The sequence below is a fragment of the Atheta coriaria genome, unplaced genomic scaffold (genome assembly GCF_025399875.1).
Source record: "Atheta coriaria isolate IRGN ID8LTWV9N9 unplaced genomic scaffold, Caltech_Dcor_3.1 hic_scaffold_6_pilon, whole genome shotgun sequence".
NCBI classification, from domain to species: Eukaryota; Metazoa; Arthropoda; class Insecta; order Coleoptera; family Staphylinidae; genus Dalotia; species Dalotia coriaria.
In genome coordinates, this window is record NW_027045448.1 from 10,926,400 (window position 1) to 10,945,317 (window position 18,918).

Here is an 18,918-nt window from a genome sequence, read left to right on the forward strand (position 1 = left end):
ATTTGACTGTTTAATTAGTCAAATAATAACAAAATATAATATTTATGTAACACACCTTTTTACGTTTTCGTAGGTGAAATACTCCACAACAGGCACAAATGGTGGTGGTAATTCAAATTAATAATTAAATGAATACACAAAACAAAACCACTAGGAATTCTTAGCCGACGGGAGATATCTGCCGACCGACGGCAAACAAGTGTAAAACTTGTAATACCACGCAATTCTCGGTTCCACACGCGATATCTCAATAACTATACGCTGTACTCGTCGGGTACATCTAAATCTTATCTTTGCTGACCGATTTTAATTCAACTACCGACTTAAAATTACAAGAAACGCGATTAGTCGCCACAAAACCGCCGATCAAGTAAACGCGTCTTTACCTCGCGGTGGCGCACGATCGACTAAATAAGAACAAACACTGCTGAACGAGTCGGACGCGCCGCAACGCGGTAACAAAAAGTTGTGTGTGCACAAACACCATAAGGATCAAGAGTGAGAACTATGAACAATTCATATTGTGAATGCAGTCCAATGCAATGAAAAGATTGTACGTTGTGAACGTACTCTGGTATAAACAATGTATCTTAAAATCCAGAATAGAATGCAGTCAATATGAAAAGGCTGTCACGGAGATAATCTGATGAAAATTCTGGGACAAACAAGAAAAATCTCTGCTCTTAGCACTGAGCACAGGGGACGGTACGAAGGATACGGTAGAAGTGACTCCCATTCAGGGCACCGTACGAAGGAAGCGGTAGAAGTGATTCCCATTCAAGGAACCGTACGAAGGAAGCGGTAGAAGTGATTCCCATTCTCTAGTACCTAAGCAAGTTAAATTGGAAATCTAAGAGATGAAAAAAGATTATATCTTCTAAACTAAAAGAGATAGGAAGGAACGAATCGCTTATTCTTAATCGACGAAAAAATCTCTATAAGATAGGCTATAATTGAATTATTTTATAATTATAATTATAATTATAAATTATTGGAAATTATATTTTCGGTAACGAATTTCCTCTAAACTAAACAAGAGTTTTTACCACTTTTTTCAATAGCGATTATCTCGCAAACTATAAGAGATAGAACGAAAGAAAGGAAGTTATTTGTGCATATTGTATGAATGATGTAATGTAATGATGAAATTCGCGTATCGTACATACGAAAATTTCCGCTGGTATTGCAATGAAGTTGGGTATCCGTTGGCCGACGGTAAATACGAATAATATAGTGCCTCAAGCAGAGGTACCTTTGCGTTTGTTCATGCCACGTTTAACGAACACCGCACATCAGTGGTGCACAGTCGAATGGAGTAATTAGGAATCGTATATAATACCGGGAAAAATAATTGAGAAACGTACAAAATTACGATGAAGGTGTACCTGTGGGGAACCGCCTGACTATAAAAATTATACTAAGGTTTGATTTACGCGACGCAAGGCAATTCAATAAGAATCTTCGGTTGCGGTTATCTCGTAAATCATACGCGATAACCAACAATGGATTGAAAATTCAGAATGTAAAGACTGATATTATCATTTACAAGTTCCAGGTAAATTGGCAGGAAATATGTATTGTATATTTATTAATTACTTACAGAATGTTATCCCTCACGATCGTAACCCGCGTAATTCACCAAAACTTGTACCACTAATTATCCACTTATAAAACATTCACAAAAACAAAACAAAAAACATCATCTATTACTACAAATGCTGAGAATGATAAAAGCAATTATTCCTTCAAATAAGTGAATACGCACTAGCAGAATTATAATGTTGTTAACAATCAACTACGTGCAGCACACACGAACACTAACCCGAACACAAACAAATAACAAACAAGTCTTTGATAAAAGCACATATCGAGCAGTGAGAACACGCTTCTCAATAAAATGTCTGTAAGAATATACTCACGCCCTCTTGGTCCAAACAATAGAACTATGTTTAAGTGAGGTGCTTCTTGCGCATGAGCTCACCTTAAAATTTTAAATGAAAATCTCCGCTTTTTTTCAGCTTCATATAGAGATATTAATAATGCAACAATTTAGTACAGCGACATAATTCACTCTGTGTAGTTATTTCTAATTGCACAGTTTATTGTTCGTATGCTACAATATATTTTCGAAATAAAATTGATAGACTTACTAGGTCACAAGAAACATCCACCGGTAATTAGAACACACTTGTATAAATCCGCAAGGAAAAATTAATTAATTTTTTGCAAGTTAATAAAATAGTTTTGTTGGATATTTATTCTATATGTAACTACTGCTTTGAAGCTCTAAAATTATAACCGTCAATTTCAGGATATTGATCAGAAAGCATTTTATACGCATAACAAACTCGAGCAAATTCTTCATTGCTGAGTTCAAACGGTCTAGCGGTGAAGTCAACGTCTGCCAGCTGAAATAGTCGTGGGCCTAAAGTTTCTCGCAAATCCTTAGGAAACAGCACTTCCACTCCTCTTCGGCAATGTTTTTGCCGCATGTTAAACACAGTTCGAACCACTTTTTCGACCATCGCAAAAGGAAGATCCACCAGAGGATATTTCTTTGGAATAAGAGTTACAACACCAACGTCGACGTCTGGTTTAGGCACAAATGCTGTTCCTGGGATTGTGAATTTGTAGTCAACATCACACCACATCTGGCACATAACTGACAGGCGACAACGTTGTTTTTCTGTGACTTGGGCCACTATTCTTTCAGCAACTTCTTTCTGAAATGTAAGTGTCATGGTAGATCTACCAAACAACCATGCTGACCGTTTTTGTGAAATTGCATTCAGCCAATCAACTAGCAAAATGGTAGACACACTAAATGGCAGATTTCCTAAACAGTAAACAATTAACACAAAATAAATTTATTGTCTATACTTGTACATTAAACAGAATTACCAACTAAATGAATGGGAGGTACCAATCCAAGCCAATCATACTTGATGTTGTTTTGAAATCCAACTTCAAAATTATATGAACGAATATCCCCAATTTCAATCTGCATATCTGTGAATCCTTGACTAGCTTCTTGTAACAATTCCAAAGTTGGTAGAAAACGAGGATCCTTCTCAACCACAATTAACTTTTTAGGACATCTTTTAATGATGGATCTGGTGATAGCACCTGGCCCTGGTCCCACTTCACAAATATAATTGTTGTGAATCTTACCAGCAGCTTTGACAAACTTATCTGTTATTCTCTCATCCATCAAAAAGTTCTGTGACAATTGTTTTAGAGCTCTTAACTTATATAACCGAATTAAATCTCTAATAGTAGGCAGAGGAGGCAATCTTAGTTGCTGAGCTGCCATTATGCTACCTATTGCTTTTCCACTATCTTAATTGGTTCGTCAAAATCGTCGAGGAAACGCTCTTGTCTCACCGCGTACATAGAATAGAAATAGATACCCAGAACGCCGCATCCGATGATCGCACCAGTGATGTTGTTATTGCGGCGAATGCGTTTCAGTTTCTCCACACGTTCCCGGTTTTGCTTCTCCACCAGCTTAATGAAGTTCAAGTCAGATTGCTTTAGTTTCGAAAAATCAACGGATGGCATGCGTTCTTTATCACTCATCTTTCAGTTTTCTTACTTTTTGGTGACTGATTTTACTTAGGAACACTCTAATATCATCACGCACGTAACCTTAAAACAAGTGAATAAGTGGAAAATATCATGGGCATATGGATCTTGACTATATACAACCAAGCATACATATTAAATCAATCGAATACGAATTCTTTAGTTTTTCATGGTTTTTCATTTACAAATTATAATCACAATTAAGATTGATGAAATTTGTTTCTTAGACATTTCAAATTTTATATTTATTATTTTTAAAAATAAAAATTATTTCAAAGAAAAGTTTATGTGGTATTTTAATAAAAGTTTGAGTTAGTATAAGAATTAACAGTAGTCATATATTTAGCAATAAATAATCAACAATAATTAAAAGGAACACTTAAAGAATGTTTCATACGAACGTGTTATTTAATGTTAACAACAATAATTTAATGGCGATTTTTATTATTTTGCTTTGATGCTTTACGCAAAGTTGAGAATCACGACAAACAGGTATCAGCAAAATTTGGAATGAAAACAAACCAGAAATATTTTCCATTGAATGAGTTATTTTTGAATAAATTTGAAGTCCGGTGCACTAACGTCTCTACAAATATTCGACACATAGGAATTATTAATAATACATATTACAATCATATTCTCATTAAATACATATGTAAGAATAATAATTTACGAATTATCTTTATAACATTCGACTTGCAATAAGATTGTCCTATGCTGGCAAATTTTGTTCACAATGAAAAGATTCTTGTTACAGGTGCAATCGATATTTTGGTTTGGTTGATGTCGAAATGTCGTCACATACATTATACAAGAGTAATAAATAAACGTACTTCATTGGAGATAACAAGAGTAGTATAAATAAGTTACATAGTAGCAATAGAGTAGACTTGATATATAAATATATAGTTTGGGGAGTTCTTTTTTATGTTTCTTTCAATTCATTTGTATACGATTTTAGTAAGTCCCTGTAATAGTTAGTCAACTTGTTGTTTACATTGTGAGTTTTACGTTAAAACGTTTAGAATACATTTTGCATTTCGAAATTGGGGCGGGCGGCAATACGATCGAAGTCTTCAAAGTGCATGATGCAATCCTCTCTCAAAACGAAAGTCTTCTCGCATCTTATAAGTATTTACAAGTGTATATGCAATGCATAAAGTCGACGAGCCATGAAAGGGACTACTACTTTCATTGAGTTTCTTATTTTATGATAAAACTTACAAATAACAGGTTACTAAGGTATTATACGAACCAAACTACGAAATATGGAAGAATTGAGAAGAGTACATATTTGGTTTTCATTAATATATAATGTTTGCAATAAGTCTGCGCAAATATCCGCCATGTTTTCACAAATTGTAAGAGACGAGATAAACTGAGTATTCAAATATATCTAATTGAACTAGACATCGATAGCGTGATATATTGCTCTTCCGACTCGTGAATCTTCAAATTCATACGCACCTTGGTTGAACAAATATCATTTCCGATGAGTGTGTGATTCTGCACAAGTCGAACATGTCCGTGCTTGGTTGCCAATGTCCACTATTCATGGTGAAGTATAATTTATACATTACTGGACATATTAATATGTGTATGGAAACAAGTAACTTATACCACATGACTAATGATATTTGAACTTAGAATTGTTACGGTAATGGCACAATTACGTATGCCAACTTTGTAGTATCGTAAATACTTGACATAATACAAACTAGTTCTTGCTGTGAGTGTATCGTTTCTTTAAATTTATTTTGAATGAATAATAATGTTCGGTTAGCATAGAGAGTGTCTTTTAAATTACATATCTAATACCAATATATTCACTATTCACTAACTTTGAATATCACTTGAAATAGACAGAGCAATCAGTTTGATTTTGTCATTGTTTTTGCTTATTTTTTGGTTATCATTTCGGTTTCATTTGATATCGTTTTATTGCGTTGTGCAATCAAATAGGTAAACGCCAACTATGCTCGATGTTCGACGGCTGGTCGACATGGAATTTCTGTTAAAATGCACAGAGTGTTCCAAAAATTGAGTTACCGACGACATAAAATGATTGATTTCCCAACTATTTCTTTGGCCCTCGTTATTCGCGAAAGTAATCATCGATTTTGCCCATCTAAACTATCTGCACTATATTTGCCCATTTAATTAAAGTTCAAATTGAATTAGCAAATATCTATAATACACGGCAACTGATTTTCTGGAACAGTCGATATATGCTAGAAGAAATGCAATTCCGAAATAGTGTGTTAATACTCACAATTGAACAACGATGTCTGCATTGACAGCAAGCATTGAAATGCTTCTAATGACTGGCGTCTTATAAATTAATAAATATATAATATATGTTTAGTTTTTGTTTGAATATGTATGCGTATTATATATATTAGATTAGTTTATTATTGATAGAAATAATTATTATCAATGGCACATTGAGAAAGATGTCCAATTACGCATGAGATTTTTTTTTGTTCTTTTTAAGTCTCTTTTTTGTAACAAATGTAATATTTATAGTATAGTATAATTACTTATTGAATGATTTAACAATACACCAAACAGACTGCGTGTACTGATTTGCAGATTTGAAAGATTCTAGTTCTGTCCCGTGTACAATTTCATCATTCAAGCGTAGCATAATCAACAAGGTAGGAATAATATCCATCAATGACTTGAGTTTGGGCGACATAGAAAATCGTAACGATTTTTGAAGTCTTATAACAGTTTAGAAAGGTTATGTAGAGCAAAAACGAAGGAATTAAGGTCAATTCAAATGCATGACTAGCTGCTCGCCTGGTTCCTAAATATGATGCGTCATTTAAATAATTAAATTAATTGAGTCGTCCACTCGAAACGCGACCGCACACTCGACTACGGTTATCGCCGCATATCAAGTCGCAATTTTATCACAAAACAGATAAAATAAACGTTAACATAGGAAATCAGCCGCGCACACTTCCTTAATAACAGGATGATTAATACATTACTGTTGGTAAACGAACGTGATCGAAATGTTAAATTCGACTTGACCTTTTCCATTGTCAATGCTCTCTACACGTCTACAACATTCTTCATTTTGGAACCGAAGTCACGCTGCAATTATAATTTCGTGTAATGGCTTCGTAAACTAGTAGAATTGAGAATAGACGTCAATACGTCTTACACAAGATTGTATCGAATGCGTGTATTAATGGGTCTGTCCGTTGCACTCACCCATGACCGTTTAAACATGCTGAATGAACTCGGGATTCAAGAACGAGAATCCCATAAATTCAGTTTGGTCCAAGTTCATCATGAATAGTTTGTCCGTGGGCGTGAGATCCGTCTTTTCCGAGGTGAATTGCTTATCGAAATTGCTTACGTCCTTGCGATGTTTCTGTAAACAAATTCAAAATATTCCTTAATGCGTGCGAGCAAAGTTGAAATTTCGTGAAATACTAACGATTTTTGGCTTGAACGGTGGCTGAATTTCCCTGTTTTCAATCTTGTCCCAATCAATGCGACGGAAGAAAGCGTGTCCTCTGACGTCTTCTTCGCCATGTCCGCCGCAACCCAAACGCTTCGTCGGATTTTTCGTCAACAACTTCAAACAGATTTCACGCACGTTGCAGTACATTAAAGATTTACGAGCAGTGGAAAGGTGTACTTACGCCTTTGCACACGTCTTTGGATTCCTTAGAGAGTCCTTTAGGATAGCTAACGTTGTGATCGGTAATGGCGGCAAACAGCTCCTCCTCATCCTCGCCATCAAATGGTGGTTGGCCGACAAGCATCTCGTATAACAGAACGCCGTACGCCCACCAGTCGACGGATTTTCCGTACGGCTGATAGAGGATTATTTCCGGCGCGATGTAGTCGGGCGTTCCACAAAACGTCTTAGTGGTCTTGTCACCAAGAATACCTTCCTTGCACATCCCGAAGTCTGCGATTTTAATGTGCCCGTCCTGGTCGAGCAACACGTTGTCTAACTTCAAGTCACGATACACAATACCTCGACTATGCAAGAAGAACAATCCGATAGCAATTTCAGCCGAGTAGAAACTGAAACAACAAGACTTCCGTTAAAAAGAACATAAGTTCTTCATATGCATGATTGTGGAATGTATGTGGGAGAAGGTTGTTAACGTACACAGCGACCGGCTCTTTGAATTTGCCGCACTGCTGAATCTGGAACATGAGATCGCCGCCATTGACGTACTCCATTACGAAGTAGAGCCGATCCATTGTTTGAAAGCAGGAATGCAATTGTACCAGGAATGGTGGTTTATTAGACAAAGCTAAAACACGTTTCTCAACCATCGTGCACTCAACATCGTCGTCCTGAATTATGATATCCTTCTTGAGTATCTTGATAGCGTACAACTCATCGGTACCTTTACGTTCAGCAAGCATCACCTTGCCGAAAGAGCCCTTGCCTAACACCATTAGGAAATTAAAGTCAGTCGCACGAATCACATCCTTCTTGCCCATGTTGTGCGGCACGTCCTTGTTTTCAGCCAGCGACGGCTTCTTCGTGATGGAAGTTTTCTAGAAACACATCAGGGACGCATTTAAAATTTGATCGTCCTCGCATGAATAATCAAATTTACCCTCATCGCGGATTTAATTTGTGCCATGTCGACGCCCTCCTCTGGCACCGGCACGTTATAAAACTCGCCTTCCTCCTGTGTCAACAATTTGAACCAGCCGCTGACCGGCGACTTTATCAGCTCAGAGATGCCAAAAGACATCGAACCCATGAAGTCGTTGCGCGATGTTCGATCCCAGTCCCAAATCTCGATTAGCAAACGGCGGTCTTTATCCTCCGGCTTCAGGTCGCTGTAATGCGCAATAAAACAGACGGAGAGAAAATTGAATTTGATTCATAATTTGTGCAAACCGAGCGCACTCACAATGTCAACGTTTCGTTCCACACGGGATTGAGCGACGAGCGTATCGTCTTGGTTTTCTTCTTGACATTATCCGAATCGGGGATTAATTTCAGCTTGACGTACGGATCGCTGGAGCCGTTGGGATCCATCGGTATGAGGTTCTTGCCTTGGCACACTGATGAACAAACCCAGACCGGATGTGAAAGATTTTAATTTGATATTTGGGGAATGAAATGAGTTTTGAAAATGGCGTCAAAAGTAAACAAATTAACCCTTGAACATTTCATAGGAAAATTCTTGAATAATGAGTACTATACATCATAAAACTCAAGGAAGCAATTGAAATAATGTTTTCCTGATATAAATAATCGAGAAGGTAGGAAGCTCACCTTCGATTGTAAGCTTGTTGCCACTGCAGCTGATTTTTAATTGCATTCGACCACGACGCTCGGTGTGATCGCAGCCGCAGAGATTCGGCACGGTTTCCTCGCATCGCTTGTGCACGTTCATATCGCAGGCTGCACAAATCCATGCACATTAACAGAATGCTTCTCGAGGCAGGCGGATGTTAGGAGGGAAGAAGAGTAATTTGCGAATTCGCCAGGGAATTGATTTTATCGCCCTACATTATTGGACACATGCCTGCGACCGCATACACTGATTGCACGCATTCATCATGGGATGCGTTTCGCATACCGATGGGCCAGATATTTAGACCGACAATTACCTGTGCACTTCATCCCCTGGTGCAGGACACCGTAGAGCAGGGAGCCGCAATGGTCGCAGAACGTCGGCGACGAATACGAGTGCGGCTTGAAGTTGTGCTTCGTGCGCGTGTCCTAGAAACAAATCGCGCGTTTAATTTATTTATCCGCTGGGGATGGGATTGGCAGGCGGGGCACGTACGTCCGAATCGGCGCCCTTGTCCGCGCCGGGGCACGTGAACGTGACGTACTCGTGGCATCTTTTATGCACGACAAAACTGCACACTGCGAACACAAAAGAACACTGGTTTTGCGAGGAGTTTCGGTACTCTTTGGTGGCGGTTGGGTCACGTTGGAAAATTAAATTCCTCGCGTGAATTTAAGAGCGAAAGCATGCGAATTATATGGCACGGTCGTACCTTGGCATTGGTATCCCTGCTTGCCGAAACCCCTGCAACAAAATTGCTTTTCTTATTTATTCAGGCAATGTCAAGAGTTGAAGTATTGGAGTTGGACGTTCGTTGTGAGTGTAATGCGCGAGCGTGCGTTCATTTATTTCACAACGGAAAGACGAAAAGACGAAAGTACGCGCGGCTTACATATATGGCTAGAACAACGAAAAGTTATTACATTCCCCCCGCGTCGAGCAATAAGCCGACGCAATATATTAACATCGCGACGTACACGAAATATACGGCACGAAGTTAAAAAAAGTTGTGCACGCTTTTCAATTTCTAGTTTTATTTACGTACTCTTAACGCGAGGGCAAAATGTAAAACAGCGGAAATCATTGCTTGACACTGTTTCAAAATTACCGCACCAAAGGTTCAATAAGTCTATAAATTTTTTTAAAATAAATTAACGACTTCCTCCCGTTTTGATCTTGCTAAGCCCCAAAACGATAATTTCATAATTAACTAAATGTGTGGTTATTTCAAATGATTTATGAGCACATAATGTGTGATTCCGAGTTGTAAAATTGTAAATGTGTGTTTTATCACAATATTTTTGGATTCACCAAACTAACACTTGTTGAGCGCATGTTGTGATGGCTTCAAAAAAGTATGTTTTATCCAACATTTTAAAATTAATCTATTGTTTTATTAAAGTTATGAGAAAATGTTAATGCAGAGCGTAAACAAGTTGATTGATGGACACATGATTGTCATCTATGTTTAACTGATTTTACGCAATTTTTAATAGTTTGTATTAAAGGAACGCTCAATAAATAATTTATCATTGTATGTTGAAATCGATGAATAAACGCGGATGCACTATAGATCTATTTACAATTTGCAGAGCATCTTATACCTTGGCCATATTCCAGTTTTCCTTCTAAGTTGGCCTCACAATAAAGAATAACGTCCATATTGTTGGATTTGTTGGCTAATAATCGTGCAATTTTGCAATAAGTACAGAGCACACAAGATTTTTTGTTCATGTTTATTTCATTAAGTGAAAAGTTGGTTTTTATGTCTGTGCTTACAACATAAATGTTAAATAAATATTGTTTGTTTGGAGTAACCAATAAGTCACACAACACATTTCTAGTATTTTTACAATTTCCATCTAGAAAAACATGTCTTTTGTGTTTCGCGTCTAAAAATATCCCACGACCATTACGCAAAACCAAACGACGTTAGAAACAAAATAGAAAATTTACATATGTATATTATGTCTGAGCGCTTGATTAAATAAAGTGCAGCTGAATGTAAAGTTTCGCGTGCGAAATTGATTACTTTTCTTAAAAGCAGTAAGCCGCCACAGATCGAATAAACAAATGCGCAAATGGTGCAAAATGACTCTAGCATGACTGTATTCTTCAAGAAAAAACGTTGTGTACTTTGCACGAAACTGAAATTTTTACTAAAAATTTCTTATTACAATAGTTCGGAGGTTGGAAACTCAATGACCACGCACGATTCTACACATTTGTTGCTCGCACAGACGTGCGGAAAACCTTCGCGTGCACGTAAAATATACGATAATTAAATACACGGCAAACGGCGTGCAAAAAAAGAAAAACCAGCAACATGAATCATTAATGTTTACGTTTTCGCCCGACCAATGAAGCATTGCGCTCTTTATTGCCCCCGTCCGCACTCACAACGTAACGTACTCATAAGCGTGTTTCGAATGACCCATATATAAACCATTTTAAAAATAAACACGTAAATTGTGATCAATAAACCGACCGCCGTCGGGTTCACTTTGCGAATATTGTTCACACTCGCGCGACGCTGCCGCCGCCGCCGCCACCACCACAGCCGCGCTCTGCGAACGACGATCGGATCTTCCAGTCGTTTCTCAAATAATTGCGTACAATCAAAGGTATCATCATAGGCGGGCGCGCCGGGAACCGGAATGGATGTTGGCCCATCTAGCAAGAGACGCTACTACCCTCACACTTCTCGTAGAATCACAGTTGTATGAGATAATGTCCAACAGCTCATTTAACAAGATCTGGGCTGTTCGCAGCGGCGTGCCTGCTTGTTTAGGGAGTTGGAACGGGAGCAGGGGCCGTTATCTGCTGGTGCGTGCACACTTTCAGCAATAATGGGGGTAAGTTCTCCCTGGGTCGATCCCCAGGTACGCCTTGCAGCTCACAGGTTGTGCTGATCTAATTTATCGCGCTCCTAATTTGTGTACGAGATTAATTGACTTAATAAAACGAGCGTCGGTCGCTCCTGACGTAGTCAAGAGCCTGATTTATGATTAACGTGCATTAAACTTAATTAATAACTATAAATTGACTCATTACTTCGCGAGTAACTTTAAATTGATGGAAACTTCAAGCACCTACTTGACTTTTCCGACGAGACGATATTGAAAGTAAATAATTTTATGCAACACGCTGTAAATGCCAGAGTATCTTCTGCGGCAGCTCGATTTTCGTGCGGCGTTTCGCTCGGTTCGGTCGTTAGCCAATCAACAGGTGAATCGCGCGAATACGTGTGCGGGAGCGCACATGAAAACCAGAGTAAATCGATAAAATCTCCCGAAATCATCAGCATCAGCCGTTTGGAACGTTCGCTCGTGTCGCGTAGCTCATATCGTTAGACGTTATAAAATCCACTATAAAGCAAGGCTCCACACACGATGCGCCACCATAAAAATCACCAATATATTTTATGAACGCACGTCTCGTCTCGCGACGCAAATTCAATAACGTGTCGGAAGCAACAGAAGTCGTAAAAGTAAATGAAAGAACCCGGACACTCACCAAATGAAGTCCTTGCAGTGCGAACAGAATGTCGGCTGCTTGAAGAACCTCGGCATGAATTTGTGATCCTTGACATTGTAGATATTCTTCTTCTTGAGCGCGCCTTTCCGGCCGCGAGACCGGAAACCTCCTTTCGCGTTGATGTCCGTCGCATCATCGTTCAACTCGTCCTCGGCCATCGCTGGAGCTGCTACCAAACACACAAAACAACGTAGTAATTTAGTAACGCCTTCAGTTTGGTTTCGTTTAGCTTTTAATTAAAAACAAAACGCGCGTCGGACGTGCCCGGACTTCAACTGTTCCTTCTAAGCTCCCCACGGCGCACGAATTGAATTCGGAGAAAAAACCTTCACGCGTATTGGCCAATAATGAGCGAAATATAAAAGACATGTGCGGCGACCTCCAAAACAACTTGTAACAATGAAACGCACGAACGCAATACCAAAACGCGCGCGCGAACGCCTTCGGTCCAGCGCTAATATAATGTCACTCGTTACATATCACATAATAGACGCTTATTTAATTATATTAAAGACGTAATCATACGAATTGGCACGGAACATGTCTCCAGAATGGCGAGCAATATGCAAGTCGTCATGCGAGATTTACGAGGCGAGTTTATTCGGAACAATAAAAATTCGATGACCGGCCATAAATCTTACACGATTTACTCGTATAGTGAAACGCGGGAATGAGTTTCAATGTTAACCGACGGTTACAAACTGCATTTAATTAATAATATTTATATCACACGTCACCTTCACTTCTATTGTTGTGGCTTTAAACTGAAAATTTCTGAGTTTAACAAATAAAAACTAAACTGCTGCTGAAAGATGATAGAGATACGGATAACCGAGATACTATTGAAATTTAAAACGCACCGCTTGGTTTAGTTTGAATTTGAGTCGAGGTCGTGGTTTCGTGGATCTTCCTTCGCAGCGGAGAGGAATCCCGACGCGGCGCGGCACCAGACAACGCGACTACTGGTAGATGTGCGAGGTGGTCCGCTCCGGCCGCGACGTCGACTCCTACACGAGCAGCAACGCGGCCATCAAATGTCAATACATTCAGGTGTGCGCTAGACACGCGCTCCTGCCGCGATGTGAGCACGCGCGCTTCAAATTTCACGTTGCTCTTCGTCGGATTCGGAGCGGGCTGACATCGTCTATTTATGATGTAAGCGTGCGAAGTAGACGTGCGCGTGCTTTCACATTTTCGCGCGGAAACGTTCACAGAGTCCTTGCAAAATACCAAATCCGAGAGATCAGAGAAGATCTCCTCGAGACCTACATTTCATATCGATTGTCCCTCCAATTTCCAACCGCTGGAGTTTTTTTTTTTTGTTCAGTCACGGCGAATTTTTCATTGTTTCGCGCTGCCTGATTAACAGGACATGCGCCCGGAAAACCAGGGCGGACCTCGGCACGCACGCCATGCGCGAAGACAACATCCACTACTATTATCATCATCAACCACTTGAAAAAGATGCAGTTGCGATTTTTATATTCTATCAGGTTTTACGTCATGATTAACGCTTAATATTTGCTAGTTTATTTAGCATTTATAGATAATAAGTAATGACAATAATATATATGTACTCTACTTACTTGTGAGGGAGTATCTGCTGTTCAAGGAGCTTTACGTTGTGTGTAGGTGTCTGTTTTTTTTTGTCTTGCTTGTACGATACGTGTTTTTTGGCAACACTTGTTCGCGCACTTGCTCTCGCTGCTGCGCGCTACCGCCGCGGCGTTTTAATGCGAAATATAAATAAACAAAAATTCGGCGCGCTAGTTGTTTATGTATTTACAATGTGCCAATGTGGCTACGCGAGGGAGTGGTGCGCGCGTCGCGACGCTTCCGCACACATCGATTTTGTGTGTGTTTCTCGGGCTCACGAAGCATCGACGCCCGCCGCAAGCGCGCGCGTTCTCCGTTCTCTCGCAGGTTGGTCCGCTCTGGCACCGGTTTTCCTGCGAACTGCGAAGCGCCGCCGAGCGCCGCCTGCCGACTCGCGAGCGCTGCGTTTTTCCGACAATAAGTGCCTCGTTTCACCAAACTAGCCGCGACCGAACGGGAATAATTCTGGCACCGGTCTAATGCAAACAAATACTAGTAGCAACGATTCGTCGACGTTAAACCACAACGCACATTGCTGTGTTTCATAATGCGTGCAAATTTTTTTTTTGCGCTTTGATAAGTCACGCATTGTGTTTTAATTTATTGGCATGTCAGTCTGTGATGTCGGCCATATTATACACACAATACTTTGTTTTCATTACGCTACATTTTTCCTTGACTTTTTCTTTTGTTTAATGTTTCTAAACGCACATGTGCACTTCTGGTTGAAATTATGTTTAAAATTTTCAATTGTTTATTATGCTTACAACTCACTAGATCGATTGCTTTATTTGCCAACTGTTCAATTAGCACGCGCATTCAATCATTTTAATTTACGGAATAGTGTCGTTTGATTGGCACTCCAGTTAATTTATTTTTATTTGTCGCGTAATGCGCTAGCATCAATTGCCTTCATTGCCGTATTGTGCCTCACTAATGGAGTGTTAAATCAAGCGCGAAGGATAATATCTAACAAGTGCATAAACAATGACAAAATTCAATGCAAAGTCACTGCCAAAACTTAGTTGAAGTCAAATATTCATTAGTTGCTTTTTTATTGATCAATAAATTTCCTTTTAAGGTAGACAATTTTAATATAAGGATTATGCAATCTCTCCATATATAGCCAAAAATTTAATTCTACAGATTAAGCACTTACATTCATGTTTTTGATTACAAGTTACCTAAACACCTATAATTGGATTAACTATTAACGAACTTATTGCTTAATGCATAGTTTCTATAAAGCTAGGTGCGCACACTGAAATGCAATCAACCATTTTTAATTGGCTATTAATCATGTTGATTATACATTTTGTTTATTTATTGCAACTAAACTTGAAAATTACTAGATTTGTGCATTACTGTTACTCTTTTACTACTTAATTGTCCACATTATTTGGACGTTTCATCGATATTGGAAGCTATGAAACGTACTGAACTCTTGGGATTATCCAGTTAAAGGAGTTGTAAATTTTGTAATGGGTTCCAATATATTGTAGATAATGTAATAGGTCAAATTTAAATTGGATTGCTTGCAAGCCAAGGTAATAAGTAATACGTAATCTTGTTACATACTATAAATACAAGGTTTTTAGTATAACTTTTAAGTTTTCTAATTCAAGACTAAAACAAAATTATAAATATTTTGAATAATATTTAGTTATATGTTTGTTATTAATTGACGTATTAAAATTAAGTAAATATTTCTTACAAATTGAGAATACTGCAGCAGGTAGGTACCTATATTTCTTTTTTGTACCACACTATTCTGTATCACAACAGTGTAAACAACAAACTACTGCAAAAAGTAAACGCGAATACCTCACGAAGATAAAATGTATTTTAATTCCAGATATTGAACCCGTAGCGCCAGCTACCAACAAACATGTGTACTAAAAATGACCGTTACACTTCACATGCACCTTCTCTTTCTATTTAGCCATTGCCGTTGGGTTTCAGTGAGTCAGAACACAAACATATCCGTTCCGGCAGTTGAAATTCAAGATTCAAAGTACTTTCCGTTGTAAAACCGGCAAGATATTCGCGCCAATCAATAGTATTAGTGCGTTTCATTTGTTTGGAGTAAATGAAAACCACGTTAGTGAAATAATTAAAAATGTGTGACAAATACAACACACCGAAAGTCAAAGGGACAGTGTTATTCAAAACACCCCGAACCGATTATACTCCCATGGAAGGTTCCGAAAGTGATGATAGTATGCAAAGTGTTAAGAGCAGCAACACTGAAACTTCGGAAAATGGAGAGCTTAGCGTGGTATGTGAATTTGATGATCTTATTCGTCTTTGCAAAATGCAAAGGCAAGCTGATGTGGAAGATGCCATGATGGACATGGTGCAACACATGAAAGAACTTCGTAATAATCTTGTTATGACCCATGATGAGTGTCATAGATTACAAATGTTAGTAGATGAGAGGACTCACACATTGAGTGATGTTGAGAGCAAGTTAAATCTTGCTCGTAAGATGGTGGATGCAGAAAAGAGAAGAAGCAAGAGGTTGCAGGACGAAAATGATGATTTAAGAGGACAGATTCACAAAGTTAAAGAATTTCTGTTCAGAGACAATAAAGGAGTATTAAATCGTGAAGCAAATGAGAAACTCGCATTTTTGAATGTTGATGATCACATGTTTGATCCAAATTTATCATATGGTCATCAGTTGGGTGCAATTCCAGAAGTTAACACTACAGGTATTGAAACTAAAATAACAAAATTGATGAATGTGTTTATTAACTAAATGTCTGTCAATATTCTAGGATCTCTTTTATCAGACTTCAGTTATTCCAGGTCTGAGGATGACTTGGATGCATCAGTTTGTGCTGGTAGAAACTGGAAGAAACCAAGGCATAGTAGTGGACCTGAGCCACCCATTAAAAAACGTCGTTCATCAACTCATCAAAGATGTGTAGAGGTAAACATTATAATTATTTCTTATTTCAAAAGGGAGTAGTGGTTAAATTGTATTTTTTATGTTAGATTAACAATACTGATAGTGTTAGAGCTACAACTACATTAACTGTTCCCAAGCATGGACCAATAACTGCTACATCAGTGATTGAAGCTGTTCCACCACCAAAAGAGGTATAATATTCAAATGTAATTAAGTATACAGTTATTAAAGTGCATTTATATATTTACATAGGGACAAGATGCTGCCACAGCACCAAGAACAGATATAATTTTTGATATGTGGCAAAATAATGGACAACGCCAAGAAGCACAAAAGACTCCAGCGCGTCAACATTCTCTGCAAAGCAAAACCGTCGTCTTGCCTGATACATGCGTCTCATGTGAGAAAAAGCTTCGCTTTGGTAAAACAGCTCTCAAGTGCAAAGATTGCCGAGCCACTTGTCATCCAGAATGCCAGAAAGACTTGCCATTGCCGTGCATTCCATTTGTTAATACTCCCACAAGAAATCTTCTTGTGAGTAGTTAATTATATCCTAAAATTATAATTATTCATTGTTACTTTTAATAGGGTTTGATTAGTGATTTCACTCCAACAAGTGCTCCCATGGTGCCAGCATTAATTGTTCACTGTGTGAACGAAATCGAACAGCGTGGTTTACGCGAACTTGGAATCTATAGAATTCCAGGTTCGGAGCGTGACGTCAAACAACTCAAGGAGAAATTCCTACGAGGAAAAGGTTCCCCGAATTTGCGCGATGTTGATATCCACGTCATCTGCGGTACGGTGAAAGATTTCTTGCGTTACTTGCATGAGCCGCTGATCACATTCACCCTATGGCCGCGATTTGTGAAATGCGTTGAAGGTGACCAGGAAAATATCACCGCTGGATTGTACCGTTTAATTAGCGAATTACCGCAGCCAAATCGCGATACTCTCGCATATATGATGCTACATTTGAGAACGTAAGAATTATTTTTAGCGCACGTAATGTTTAACGTGTTATACACATGCTTATTTTAGGGTTGCCGAATCACCCGAGTGTAAAATGCCAATTTCTAATTTGGCAAAAGTTTTCGGCCCGACCATTGTCGGCTACTCATCGTCCAATCCGAGTGCGGATAATTTGCTCACGGAAACAAGACAGCAAAACATGGTAAACCTTTGGCAATTTCATGCTTGTATGTATATGGCAATTTACTTTTTCTTATTCTCCAGGCGATGGAAGCAATTATGAGTTTGCCGACTGACTACTGGTCTTCATTTGTCAATTTGTGCGAGACACAACCGACTCCAAGGTTGCAACAGACTCCTAGTACAGATTCGCTGCTGAGGCCTACCAGTAGGAACATCTTTACTCCGCACGCGCTCAAAAGTGCTAAGAGGAAGCACCGAATCTTCAATACGCCTCCGTCTTACAGGCACAATTGAATCACTCCTATTTAACATAAATAATAACACAATATGTTCAACAAAAATCGCTAAAACTGATATTAATTGAGTAGTTACTGATTAATGATTTACACATTTTTTTCGGTAATTATACACTTTTACCACTTTATAAAAATGCTACTTTTTTTGTAAATTTGGTTATGCTGAGTATCAGCAATACATTTTTTTGTACTTAAAACCACTAACATATTCTAATTATGCATTTCTTAATGTTAAACGTACAATTAATATTTACTAGCAGTAAGAATATCTCTTTTGTGTGTATAGATGAGTTATGAATATATACAAGTTTGGTAGGCTGGATATATAATACAAAACAATATAAAATCTGACAATAATTGTGAATTACCGAATTGATCTAAATAAAACTAACAAATCATAGAGACTTACGAGTATGAATTGTTCTTTCACGATATAAGGCATCAAATCTGGGATTCAATGACAAATTTTGATGTTTTTTTTTTAATTCAATAAATAAAGTGAGCCTACATTTGATGATGATGTTGATAAGTGAAGTGTACATTA

At 38.5% G+C, this 18,918-nt stretch overlaps 4 protein-coding genes across 9 annotated transcripts; 1 reads left to right on the forward strand and 3 right to left on the reverse strand.

Annotated features, from left to right (window-relative positions):
- Nucleotides 1-2,239: 2,239 nt before the first annotated feature.
- Nucleotides 2,240-3,313, reverse strand: mtTFB1 (mitochondrial transcription factor B1). The gene is made up of 2 exons (XM_065305222.1): nt 2,902-3,313; nt 2,240-2,836 (listed from the first exon to the last, which is right to left on the reverse strand). Exons 1-2 carry the CDS (start codon nt 3,311-3,313, stop codon nt 2,271-2,273), a joined length of 978 nt encoding a protein of 325 aa, XP_065161294.1. The 3' UTR covers nt 2,240-2,270.
- Nucleotides 3,314-3,321: 8 nt separating this feature from the next.
- Nucleotides 3,322-3,669, reverse strand: Ccdc56 (Coiled-coil domain containing 56). Its single transcript, XM_065305223.1, has one exon. The coding sequence runs from the start codon at nt 3,577-3,579 to the stop codon at nt 3,322-3,324; it is 258 nt and encodes an 85-aa protein (XP_065161295.1). The 5' UTR covers nt 3,580-3,669.
- A 228-nt stretch (nt 3,670-3,897) lies between these two features.
- LOC135793784 (protein kinase C, brain isozyme-like) lies at nt 3,898-14,455 on the reverse strand. 5 transcript variants are annotated; one of them, XM_065304869.1, is made up of 12 exons: nt 14,000-14,455; nt 12,393-12,579; nt 9,589-9,620; nt 9,372-9,454; nt 9,193-9,304; nt 8,855-8,983; nt 8,487-8,640; nt 8,184-8,412; nt 7,724-8,121; nt 7,245-7,635; nt 7,037-7,177; nt 3,898-6,970 (listed from the first exon to the last, which is right to left on the reverse strand). In XM_065304869.1, exons 2-12 carry the CDS (start codon nt 12,569-12,571, stop codon nt 6,818-6,820), a joined length of 2,001 nt encoding a protein of 666 aa, XP_065160941.1. In that variant the 5' UTR covers nt 12,572-12,579; nt 14,000-14,455; the 3' UTR covers nt 3,898-6,817. The 5 variants fall into 5 exon arrangements, with proteins under 5 accessions (XP_065160941.1, XP_065160939.1, XP_065160942.1 ...); XM_065304867.1 differs by having other exon boundaries at nt 12,393-12,582; nt 14,000-14,454; XM_065304870.1 differs by lacking the exon at nt 14,000-14,455 and adding an exon at nt 13,274-13,432.
- Nucleotides 14,456-15,654: 1,199 nt separating this feature from the next.
- On the forward strand, nt 15,655-18,778 carry LOC135794712 (rac GTPase-activating protein 1-like). Of its 2 annotated transcripts, XM_065306082.1 has the most exons (8): nt 15,655-15,744; nt 15,865-16,723; nt 16,790-16,944; nt 17,010-17,114; nt 17,176-17,457; nt 17,512-17,906; nt 17,965-18,097; nt 18,160-18,778. In XM_065306082.1, the coding sequence occupies exons 2-8, from the start codon at nt 16,129-16,131 to the stop codon at nt 18,370-18,372; spliced, it is 1,878 nt and encodes a 625-aa protein (XP_065162154.1). In that variant the 5' UTR covers nt 15,655-15,744; nt 15,865-16,128; the 3' UTR covers nt 18,373-18,778. The 2 variants fall into 2 exon arrangements, with proteins under 2 accessions (XP_065162154.1, XP_065162155.1); XM_065306083.1 differs by lacking the exon at nt 15,655-15,744 and having other exon boundaries at nt 15,866-16,723; nt 17,061-17,114.
- Nucleotides 18,779-18,918: the final 140 nt, after the last annotated feature.